Here is a 12540-nt window from a genome sequence, read left to right on the forward strand (position 1 = left end):
AGCCACGCTGAGTACACACAATGGCACAGCCTGCCTTTACAAATATTTGTGAAAGAATGGGTCATTCAGTAAATTTGAGCATGCCTCTGTGGGAAGTCCATTTGTGAATTTTCTTCCATTCATTTATACCACTAAATGGTGTTGTTGCAAAGCCACACTAGCCACAGTAACTCAGCCACACAGTGGTACACCATGTAAAGGTTACAAAGCAGGGTCACAAAGTGCTGAGGCACAGAGTTGCAACTGTCCCTTAGTATTAAAATCAAAACTGTGCAGCAGGAATTTCGTGGTATGGATTTCCATGGCCGTATTTTTGTCCATATAATGTATCATATTTGAATTCAAAATATACTGGAGTAGAACGTCTCATGCTTTGATAAAAGCATGAGACGTAAATGATAAAGTTAAGTACCAAAGTGCATTACTGAAGTGCAAGCTGTCTTCAAGTAGAACTGGGCATTATATGATTAACAGTATTCTCGTCCACTGGCATCACTGGGGTCAAACTATCACTTTTTATGTCTGTCCAAGTACAACACTGATATATTTGCTGTTAAAATGATAACATTTCACCAATTATTTGACAGAATTATTTCACTAATTTAGTCAAATTCATATCTAATGACCAAAATAATGCCAAAATGATACCAAAATTAAGGATGTAAATGTCAACGTTAACCAAAAAAACAAACAAACAAATTTCCATAGACTGTCAATGAAAGATCGTTACTGAGCATATTCTGCTCATATAAAGTAAACTGCATTTTCCTAAAGTTTAGGTTTTCAACATAATACACTAAATACACCAAAAAAAGGTTAATAGTAAACCATACGTTTTTGTTTCTTTGAATGCTTTTGTGATTTTTTTTTTTTGTTTTGTTTTATCTGTTTATTTTTTATTTTTATTTTTTTAAATAAAGCATGCTAAATCTGATTGTTTTGTTTTTTTCTTGAGCTGTCCGTAGATTTTCTGTAAAAATTACTATAGAAACACAAACACATTTTGTAGTTCTTTTGGTCACTACTGTTTGAAAATGTTTCTGAGTTAATGTGTGAACACTGGGGTGGGGAAGAGGCAGCTGACAGGGATCAGCAGTGGCATGAATGAAAAAAACTGGCGTTCACCAATCACCTTCCGATGCTAATCCTTAGAGTAGTGAAAAAAACAAAGAAACTTATTAACTATCCAAATGTGATAGGAAATGTGCCTGTTTAGATGTTTTACCATATATTTCAAATCACTCATAGAAAACTTGGCCTCTATTAATTAGCGGTGACTGTTTCAAAGTTTTTCTGCTAGTTCTATTAAAAATTGCGATTAAATGTTTTATACGACTCGTTTATTATCGAAATTCTACCCAGGCGTATTCTTGGACAGCTTGACACCCGGGGGTCCTACCAGTTGTAGGCGCTCTTCCAAGCAAGCTGCAAAACACAAATCGATTGTTTATTTTGTGTTTGTTTACATTTTTCGGAGCGCATAAATGACTTCGACTTTGCTGTCGCCCATGGTGGATTATTACAATGATGAAGAAGAACTCGATAGCGTGGATGACGACGACGATCGGAGTTTCAGGGGGAGAGACTCGGAAGAAGGTAACGTTTTCAACAATATCTTCCCCGATTGTCGGGCTCTGTCTAGTTGTTGGAAAAAACGGAAATGCGCGCTTTATTGTATGAATTTGGATGTGTTTTCTTAAAATGCAGCATTTAAGTCGTTTTCCCCCTTCCAGTGGAAACCGTTTGTCCATGTAGCGTAGTATGCGCTAGTACAAACCAAGTTGAAATGTATTTCTCGCTCCCAAAACTGGAAAGCTACTTCAATGCAGCCACACGTTACTTAGTTAGCTTTCTAGCTACGTTTAGGTACACAGTACCACGAGCAAAGAGTCTGCCTGGTGTGGAACTGTCTCAGAAGTATGTGATTTAAGCTCACTAAGCAAAGCAAACCGTTCGTTTTTTTCAGAGTTGGCAGCAAGTCGAGCGAAAGAAATAATCAGTGATAAACACGCTAAGATTGCTAGCATTAATTTTTAGCGTTATACACAAGAGCATGAAAACCGCAACGAAAACACTACTGACCACAGTGCCTTGACGCACATGTGCGCTTAAAACAGTGCTCCCGAAGCACAGCTATAAATTTCAACTATTCGGTTTTTTTTTCTTAAAAAAATTATGGCAGTCCAAACGTTAATGAGCCAACTTGCTACGTAACGTTAGCTCCGGGCATTAACAGGTCGGCAGGAAGGCAAGCGAAATCCTGCGTGCTGTGTCCACTGCTCTGCCCTTTTCACACACTTCACTGAGACAGAACGGATTGCAGGGAAAGGGAAAGAAAGACCGGATCAGAGGAAGGCGATGGCAACACTGCAAGGTTAGCCAATTCCCTGACATTGACCTCCAAAGCGAACAGCTGGACTTATTTTTCTTCTCTTCTCCGGATATGTTCTTCTAAGCCTAACTACGTAAGCTAGAGTCGGGTTACACTCTTTATCAGCAGGCGCGGCTAACTTATGCTAGCACATTAATGCTAGCCGAAAATGAAAGGTGCTGTGTCAGCTTGAATACAGAGAGGGGCCTTAGTCTTTGCTCGTCTTGACGTTTCAACGTAAAGCCGGTGAATTTTTTTTCGTCAGACATATGTGGTTATAACTTGGTTCCCGAGCTTCTGACATCAAACCAGGTTTGGTGAAACATGCTGGCGTTGTTTCGAGATAGTTGCTGTTGGATTGACAGCACTACCAAGTTAGCCGGGATCTGTACTGGTAATTACACCTTGCGAAAAGTGCTTAAAAATATAGATCATCACTCTTTCTATAAATGTCATCGAGAAAAAAAGCCCAAGGGCAGTTAAGCCGATGTACCCACTTTAGTTTGGTTTAGCTGAGCGTTTTCTGCGGTCGATTCAAGAATACGTAGAGGTATCAGCTGTTATCCTGGCATACGTGGATTTCCCACTGTCTACATTCTCAACCCCTGGGCATTCCCAAGCAGGGTGTAGACCATTGCTTCATCTGTGCCACGCACATACTTTCATCTGCAGATATCTCTGCCATCTGTGCATCAAGGTTGTTTTTGAAAACTTGTGCCTGTAAACATTCCTGATATGATCACATGTGAAGTATTTGGGGAAAAAATGTTTTCAAATTTTAGCTGAGAAAATCCTTTCCTTTTTCTTCTTGATTTTCCAGACACTGAGGATGCCAGTGAAACTGATCTTGCCAAACATGACGAAGATGACTATGTGGAAATTAAGGAGCAGTAAGTTTCTTGCCAACTGAGGATCAGCAGCTCTAACCTTTCACTGAAAATCGTTTTTGGTGATGGAAGTTTTAAGTTACTGTGCTATTGTAAGGGGATTGGGACTTTAGCTTTTCTTTCATTGCAGAATGTATCAAGACAAACTGGCCTCTCTGAAAAGGCAGCTGCAGCAGTTACAAGAAGGTAATCATTTTGACTTATTTTCATATGAATGGAGGTGTCAGGAATTATCCATATTTGAAGGACTGATGCCTTTTATTGTGTGGTACTGTGTGTGAGCATGAGGATTAATTTTGACTTGTCAAGGGCATAGCCAAAACCTTACTTATTAGTCATGGTGCTTAGTGGTTAGAAATTACATCATCAGGCAGAAGAGCAGTTTAAAAGTGCTCGCTTGTCATTGGCTAAAAAGATAAAACAGTGATGACAAATGGCCCTCTGCCATGAGCTCATTTTTATTGTTAAGACTGTCTGTTGTTTACTGATGCAAACTGCTTCTAAACTGCTGAGTGAGCTGTTTGAAAGTACTGTCAGCTATCCCAAAAGGCTTTTACTGCTCATGCTGATGATTGTAGAAACTGCAGAATGATAAGTTATGTTTTGCAAATCCCAAAGTAATCACAGTGTCAGTGTATTTTAGTCTACCCTGTGGTTCAGTGTAAAAGGTGTAGCAAAAAAAAAAATATTAGTGGGTAGTCTACAATACTGGATGGTGTGTTTTCATGAGTGAACAACTGCCAGCATTAATATCTAAAACACATTTGTGTCTTTTTAGGCACACTGCAAGAGTATCAGAAGAGGATGAAGAAGTTGGACCAACAGTACAAAGAGAGACTTCGAAATGCAGGCAAGAACATGAAGTGCTTTACTTCTGATGCATCCATGCCAACCAATGTTGGGCACGCTGTTTAGATTTAAGGAAGCTTTTTGCTGTAGTTTGGCTTGTTTATTCAGGGAAAAGCACAGGGCTACACACGACTGTGTGTACCTGAAAATAAAAATAGCCGCTACTAGGGCTGCACGATGTTGCATAAAATGAGAATCACGATTTTTTTGCTTAGAATTAAGATCACGATTCTCTCACGATTTTCTTTTCCAGTATAAATATTTATTGCGCTTATTAACTGCACATCAACTTCGTAACAGTTGAGACTGAACATAAAAACAATAAATAAACATAAAAACAACAAATGTCTCACGTTTTGTCGTTGCCGCAAAATGTTGTACTGCTTGAAATTCCATCTCCACCGTTGCTCGACACTGCGTGTATAGAGCAGGTAGTGCAACAATAGAAAAATAGTTGCGGGATGGCACTGTGTAGCGTTTGTCTAGGGTGTTGATCATTTTCCTAAATCCCTCGTTTTGCACAGTGTTCATGGGAGCCATATCTTTTGGTCAGGTGATAAGTAATAGCCTCCGTAATTTCTTTGTGCCTGCGGGAGTTCAAAGGGTATAGGGCAGCGCTGTATAAGGTTCCCGTTATTGATGTTTGGGTGGTTGACCGGGACGGATTTTCTCCTGTCACTTTCTCTCATCCCTGACGAGCTCTCCGTTGTTTTTTCCCTGCTAATTTTAGCAGCCAGCTTCTGTATCATGTGGTATAAGGCTCCGCCCTTGTCATTTGTTGAGCAGGAAGAGTGAGCGCTTGTTTTCATGCAGATTACGTCCCGGATCAAAATGCGGTACAATCGTCGTCGTCTTTTTTTTTTTTTTTTTAAATCGTTGTCATTTGGAAATGAGATCGCACATAAGTATGAATTGAGATCGCGATTTTCTAACGATTAATCGTGCAGCCCTAGCCGCTACTATCGATTTAAGAAGAGAAGTATGGGTAATGAAAGAATCAAGCCAATGTCTTGGTTGGACTTTTTAAACAGCAATTTTTCCCACACACTTAAATTGACCTTCCCATATAAGGCCTTCTTCTGAGGTGGTTTTCAGTATCATTAAGCTGCTTCGTAAGAATAATAGTAGTCCTTGTTCTGCTCTGGAGATCTGCTGTGAGCTGGATAATATAAACCTGCATCTGCTGCAAACTGATCCTACGCTAGGCTTAAAAAGATGACAAGATATAGTTCCAGGTGGTGGAGTTGGGAGTTTTAGCCACGTTATCAGAGACTCACTGAAGAGACAGCTGACGATATTGCTCAGTTACTTGTTATAAAAGCTATATATGTATATATTTTAAGTTATTTGGTGGTTGACTTCACACAACATGTGTGCCTTCTTCCGCAGGGCTCCTGCTCACACCCACATGTCCCAAACACATAAATCCATGTGATGCACTTAACTGTATTGGGTGGAATGAAAGTGCATACTGTCTACTCATTTAAACTTACAGGATGCTGTTTTGTAAAAGACTGAGCTTCTTCTCTCTGTTTCCAGCCTGTCCTCTAACCATTTGACTGCTTTAATTATATTGGATACTCTGCTTTTGTTGACTCCGTAGCTTGTCTTGTTTGTGATCAGCTTTCTCCTTTGCTTGCTGTGTGCCAGAATGGAATGTACTTAGTTTTTTGCTGATCAAAATGAGTGTTTATTTAGTTAGGAATGCAGTGCCAAATGGCTCTGGTAGTACACTCATAATCACTGCAGTGGAGAGTAGTAAGTATGTAATTACCAATGATCAGTTAATTTCTAACGCTAAAATGACTAAAAGATAAACAGTCAGTGCCTTATTGTTCTCAGAGTTTTACTTGAACTTCAGTATTTTACTATAAGCTTCTGGTACTTTGTGCTCCTGTGCTATAAGCATTCTCTTTTATGATTTTTATGAGGGTAAATAAATTGAATTTAATGACATCGAACAATGGTTTGCTTCATGTGACCAGTTGTGCTTTATTTTTCCCATTTACAGATCTATTTCTCCAGCTTGAGGTAAGTACAACAGTATCTCAGACGGTCTGACGCTAATGTAAAATCAAAATCAGCCATTATTTTTTTTTTTTTGTACTTTTTGGACATACAAGCATACATTTCTTCTCCTTTTCTGGCTTTGTACCTTCTGCAGACAGAGCAGGTGGAGAGGAACTACATCAAGGAGAAAAAGGCAGCAGTGAAGGAGTTCGATGATAAAAAGGTTGAGCTAAAGGAAAACCTAATTGCAGAGCTGGAGGAGAAAAAGAAGATGATTGAGAACGAGAAATTAACAATGGAGCTGACAGGCGGTAAGGGAGCCAGAACAGGATTATTAATCAGGGACTTGCTCAGCAAAAGAGAGATGGGGTAAAAAAAAAAAAAAGTATGTGGGTGGCTGTATTTTACTTCTTTCTACATATTTTAATATTAAGTCATCAAATGAAATCTGAATTTTCAGATACAGTTAAGTTGCTGATCTCTATTCATCTATGCATCTGGAGCTCACACTCATATTTCTTCTATTCATAGACTCCATGGAGGTAAAGCCTATCATGACCCGGAAGCTGAGGAGACGGCCCAACGATCCAGTCCCAATACCAGACAAGCGGCGAAAACCTGCACCAGATATCCTTTGCATAAACTTGTGACTGTAGAATATTCCTTCTTGAGATACCTTAAAATAAATAAAAAATGATTTTGTGTCTTAAAACAAACAAAAAACTTTCTTTGACTCTTCAAACCTCAGCTAAATTATTTGCTAACAGATGAGCAGATAATGGAAGATTTAAGAACACTTAATAAGGTGAGTGCTTCTAAATTTCTAGATGTGATGTGTTTTTGGAAAGCAATATAACTCAGCAATTCCTTGTAATAAATCTTGTCAACCCTGCTTTTTACAGCTGAAATCACCAAAGCGACCAGGTATGATTGCACGTGCCTTCTACTACGGATTTTTATAATGAACATTTATGTGTGTACTGAGTTACAGCACAAAATTAATACCTCTCAGACAAAGAGAGTAGCATTGGTCTTCTGCTAGGAGAAAGGGTCAATAAAATGCATCACAGTAATATTTTGTTTCTTACATTTATATTAGCAGGGGGATATTAATCGGGTGTTTCTCCCTCCCTAGTGTCTCCCTCATCTCCAGAACATGTCCCCTCTGCTCCCATGGAGAGCCCCACCCAGCGTTATGAGGCCCGCATCGAGGATGGGAAACTTTACTATGATAAAAGATGGTGAATTTCAAGTTTTAATCTGCGCATCTCTGACACGATAGCGATTCATACACAGCGTCGCCACTAGATGGCCACATTGTTATGAGTTGGATGTTAGCTTGAGCCTGTAAAGATATTTTACAATCACTGTGATAGCAGCCTCATTTTTTTTTCTGCGCTAAAGAGAGATTGCTTAGGAGCTACTGAATACTATGCTTAAAGGCACTGTTAAAAATGCATATTTGTAGAATATGTCTGCACAAGAACCAGCAACGCACTCCCTGCTGTTATGCCAAAATAAGAGTGAAAATCCCCGAATAGACACAGCCCTCCCTTGCTCTTCGATTTTAGAGCTGAGTGGTGAATCAGACACGTCAGAGCATAAGGTCATTTGAAGATGGGTAAAAATAATAGAATTCTGTCCTATTAGCCGCTCATATAGACAAAGTAATTTGAGAAGACAGAGCTATGTGCACTTTTCTTTCAAGGCAAAGTCTCATTTATTGATGGCTAAAGAAGATGCCACCACTGGAAAGCCTTCTGAAAAAGCCACAGGGAGGCACATGCGTCATTATTCTTCAGTGGGCCCTTAATAATGAAGTACCTTCTGTCAGTCTCTTCCTCTAGGTTTGTTCTGTCCTCTATAAGGTTGGAGCTATTAAAAAATAACAGACTTTTTGTTTTGATTTTTCATTCCAATTATCTACTTAGTGCCTTCTCAGGAGTAATGTGGTTTATTCAGTTGGGTAAAATTATTTATAATGAACTTCCCTCCAGTCTGCACTTGTTTGTTTGATGTTTAGTCTGTGTGTGTTTATGCTGACAGGTACCACAAGAGTCAGGCCATCTACCTGGAGTCAAAAGACAACACAAAAATCAGCTGTGTCATCAGCACAGTAGGAACCAATGAGGTGGGTTTTAGTTCTCATTCCAAGCATCAGCATCTTATCCAATTGCGTACAGAACTGTATAATTAATTAAGATTGAAGTATTCTGTGTATATAGTCTTTAGAAAAATTGTCATTCCTATAAGATGACCAGACAAGAAGACCATAAGCATTGTCCTATCCAATAAGATAGTCTCTCTAGTCAAAGCTCAACATCGTATGTTTCTCCATGGCATAGCGCTCAATTGTTTTCCAAAAAAACATTAAAAAGACATCAGCAAGACACACTGTTGCGCGGGGCAACATATTCCATCATTACCAGACTCTATGCCACATGTACTATCCTGCTGCTGTGAATAGTCACCAGAGCACTAAATGTTTATTGATAAACAGCTGAAAATAGTCTCTGAGTATACAATTCTGTTTGAGGAACATCTGCTAAAAAGTATGGTGCCCAGCTGTTTTAGGATATTAGAAAACAATTTGGGAGGGAAAAAAACAAAGGGAAAATCAAAATGACATTTGAGACCAATTGTGCAGCAGTTGTACTTCTGGGTTTCCACAAGCACATTACAAGCTTGAAAATGCCTTGTTTTTTTCTTTTTTTCTTTTTTTTTTTTTTTAGTTAATATATTGTATTGATATCTGATAGGACTTTTGATAGCTTTTACAATTTACTAAAACAACAATAACATATCCTCACATAAGAAAAATGGTACACCCTCTATTAATTCTAAGCTTTTTAAATACAGGAGACATTATAAAGCCTATGACTCCCTTTCCAGGTTTTAAAAGTTAGATGAACAAAACAGGAATATTGAACAATTTCATTATTTATTTAACAAAAATAAAAACGCTCACACCATAATTTACAGTCTTTTAGCAGCAGTGACTTTAAAGGTATAGTAAGTAATTTTTTGCAATTATTTAAGAGAAAAAACAATGTTGTAATAATAAATGTCCATTGATGAGTGTGTAATTGCACTTTTCAAGAAATTGAATAATCTCACAAAATACATAGGGGCATACCCTGGTTTGTGAAAGTCACCATGGAAGTTACTGTTCCATTTTTTTGTATGTGGGTTGAGACCAGCTACATAGTTTTATCTTATAAATTAAAGATCACAAACAACTCTTCCAAACTGTACATGGCCATTACAATGTCTACATGCATCCTTTTGTCATCTCTTTCTCATTATGCCTTTCTCCTCCCTCATTTCCACCTAATTCTATTCCTCCACAACTCAGCCCTCATCTCCTGAACTGAAGGCGGGGGGCTAACACACTGAAATGTGCATAAATTAGCTTATTGTCACAGTTTCTTATTGTCAGCAGATTACATATGCGACCCTCTGGACAGCTGACTATGAGCTGGCTAAACAACAACAGCCGGTTGTAACCTAACATTTTGACAGCTAATGTCAGGCTTGAGTGTACTATAAAAAATAAAATAAAATAAAATTGCACTTTCACTCTCGTAATAAGTTTGATTTCATAAACATTGTATGAAGGTTTATTTTCCAAGTTTCAGAGTCCAAAAATATTAGATTCAGGGAAATTTCTTTACTAATGCCGGGTAACAGCAGCTAACATCAGTAATGGCAACAGCACTTACCAATAGAAATGTACCAGATATGCTCAACAACTCACCTCAGAAATGCTGTGATCCGACACAAGTGAGACTCACTGACTAATCAGTTTGTATCAGACTTCTTTAAAAAAGCTTTATAGCCTCTTCCAGAGTAAATAGACATGGACACATTATTGAGAGCTAAGGTAAACAGCAAGCTGACTGCCTATACTTCAGTACACATGAAGGGTGACCAGAGTTGTTTGTCCTACTGCGAACGCCGTAGCTCCGATTACGCACCTGAATTAGGAGAGGTAATGCCTGTATTATTCTTCAGTGGGAAATCTACATTGTAACAAAACAGGAAACCTCTTTTAACTCTACACTCCACCCTTCCACGCCATCAACTCAATGTGTAGTTTCTTTTCTCGACAGGTGCGTGGATGGTCACGCCATAGATTTCCCGCAGTATAAATCAGACTTTAAAACCAGAATTCAGTTGAATGAAATCTACTGACATCAAGTGGTTAGACAGCTCTCTTAAGGTCCCGCCACAGCATTTTAATCAACTTGACGTCTGGAGTTTTAAAAAGAATCAAGGTGTTGCAATGGCCATTCAGTCGTGCTCAGAGGAGTTTATGGTTGACACAATGCCTGTAAGGTGCTCAAGTCCTGTAGGTTCAAAACAAACCCAAATAAAGCCTGTCTGTAGTTCTTGGGGTTTTGGCAGTTTGTCTGAGCACTGTATGGTGGCCTCAGGGTGAATTTGCTGGAACATCTACATTGGAAAAACTGGTAACTGCTTTGTACTTGTGAATAATCTTCACTTTGTTTGGAAATGGCCTTTTAACTCAGGCAAATGTTACAACTCACTACGGTTTTACCTTTTCAGCTAACCTTTCCCTTATGTTCATTAATAACAATAGACAAAGTTATTCATTACTGATTTTTGAATGAGGGTAACTTCTCCCTCTGGTATCGCCTACATTATTTGTTGTCATGCTTGATGTCTTTGTGCAGCTCCCTTTTTCTGTTTGTGCCATACATTATGCATTATGATGGGTGAATACCATTACATTAATGAAGTGCGACATTAAAGTTTTGCTTGAGTAGTTGAATGAAAACGGATATCATCAACTGTTTCATTGCACAGATTTGACTCGTTTTTTTTGATTTTCAAAAACAAAATTTATTAAAATGGAAGGAAAACTGTTCATTTTTAATGTTAAATGTGAATTTATTCATGAGGAACTTTTCCAGCTTCCTTTTAACGTGCACATGCAGAAGAAAGCAGTTTGGCTGTATTGAGGGTTTCTTCTGTGTGTGATTTCCAGATTTGGGTGAGAAAAACAAGCGACAGCACAAAGATGAGGATCTACCTGGGGCAGCTGCAGAGGGGAGCGTTTGTCATTCGTCGGCGGTCGGCTGCGTGAAACATTACCACACCCAATCCCATCTGTGCGTTTACCCATCCATCCAGCCAGTGGCTCATTCATCCAGTTTTGGAGTCGAACATGTGGCCTCACATTCATATTTCATTATCTTATATACACTACCCCCTAAAACACAAATATACACAGACAAGGTCTTCTGTGGCTATGAATATCTCATCCAGTTTTTTCCCCTCATTAACCAAATGCTACTGCAGTGAACATGGCCAGATATCCAACTGTTTTCCAGCCTTATATTTGTCACTATGTGGCATGCATGTAAAACTGGTTTGTGGTCACAAAGATGACTTGTTTTGATTACAAATCTTTCCAAAGCAATCTTATTTACATTTATCATTAAGTTATTAAGTAGTTCTCAAACAGCCTGATTTGAATAACAGAAAAACTAGCGATGTGTGACCGATCAAGTACTGGAGGGAAAGAAAAAAACTATACAACTGAGTAACTGCTTCAGGTTGAACTGAATATAGAAATCCCTCAACTAAAATTACAGTTACTTTATACAGGAAGCAATGCCATTTTCAAGAATATGCCTTTTTTTCAGTATCATTATGAAGTAAAAGTTTCTTCCTATGCTGATTTGATGATTTTTTTTTTTTTCATTTTTTTGTAATTTGTTATTTGAGAAATGTTTTTTGTGACATGACCTTCTCCATATGTGAAACTCCTGGATTAGTTTACCAGTATTTGCATGTGGAGCATTATGTTGTGATTTGTACTGTATTCCATTCTATTAAAGATGTTTTCTGCTTAATTTCAAGCTTCAGTTTTATTTATTTATTTTTTAAACTTGAATATGAAAAGCACCAAACCACAGTTGACAATCTAGTAAACACAAAAACCATTATTTATGGGTATTTAAGACACTTGAATAACACATAGGCCTGTATTTACTGCTGGCATATAAATTAATGACTTGTTAGTTTGGTGTCGCTTCAAACAACTGAAAGTAGCGGTTCTTGGTAGGATTTGAGTACTGGCCCTCATCATGAACTGGGACCCTCTGGCTTTTGGGCTATATTTATTTTGAGAGAAATGTTCAGGTGATTATTTTGTACAGGGACCTCATTGCTGTTATTTATGCAGAGACTAGTTCTTATATAGTACTTTTCTAATGCAGCATGTCTCTTTCACACATACATTCAGAGAAGCAATTTTTCCTACGTCTTAAGCGCTTCCTAACATTCACAAGCATTCACATTGTTCACATTCACACTGCTATAGGCGCCCCTCACCATAGTAGCACATGTCTTATACTGGTCCTTTATTGGCCCTTTATGGAATCCTTAAATTTA

The 12540-nt window shown here is 38.3% G+C and overlaps 1 protein-coding gene across 2 annotated transcripts; it reads left to right on the plus strand.

The window, feature by feature from the left end:
- Positions 1-1391: 1391 nt before the first annotated feature.
- On the plus strand, positions 1392-11999 carry suds3 (SDS3 homolog, SIN3A corepressor complex component). 2 transcript variants are annotated; one of them, XM_006803875.2, is made up of 12 exons: positions 1392-1596; positions 3192-3261; positions 3389-3444; positions 4037-4108; positions 6119-6138; positions 6272-6428; positions 6649-6744; positions 6861-6922; positions 7020-7041; positions 7253-7358; positions 8164-8248; positions 11129-11999. In XM_006803875.2, the coding sequence occupies exons 1-12, from the start codon at positions 1485-1487 to the stop codon at positions 11225-11227; spliced, it is 957 nt and encodes a 318-aa protein (XP_006803938.2). In that variant the 5' UTR covers positions 1392-1484; the 3' UTR covers positions 11228-11999. The 2 variants fall into 2 exon arrangements, with proteins under 2 accessions (XP_006803938.2, XP_006803939.2); XM_006803876.3 differs by lacking the exon at positions 1392-1596 and adding an exon at positions 2017-2374.
- Positions 12000-12540: the final 541 nt, after the last annotated feature.

Source organism: Neolamprologus brichardi, chromosome 12 (genome assembly GCF_056152115.1).
Source record: "Neolamprologus brichardi isolate AB-2024 chromosome 12, ASM5615211v1, whole genome shotgun sequence".
NCBI lineage: Eukaryota > Metazoa > Chordata > Actinopteri > Cichliformes > Cichlidae > Neolamprologus > Neolamprologus brichardi.

What these genes read in the sequence shown, in the direction of transcription:
- suds3 (XM_006803875.2), top strand. Translation starts at nt 1,485, where the DNA reads ATGACTTCGACTTTGCTGTCGCCCATGGTGGATTATTACAATGATGAA. An exon ending in ATTTAAGAACACTTAATAAG is followed by an intron (nt 6,923 to 7,019) that starts GTGAGTGCTTCT and finishes TGCTTTTTACAG; the next exon opens with CTGAAATCACCAAAGCGACC. An exon ending in GCACAGTAGGAACCAATGAG is followed by an intron (nt 8,249 to 11,128) that starts GTGGGTTTTAGT and finishes TGTGATTTCCAG; the next exon opens with ATTTGGGTGAGAAAAACAAG.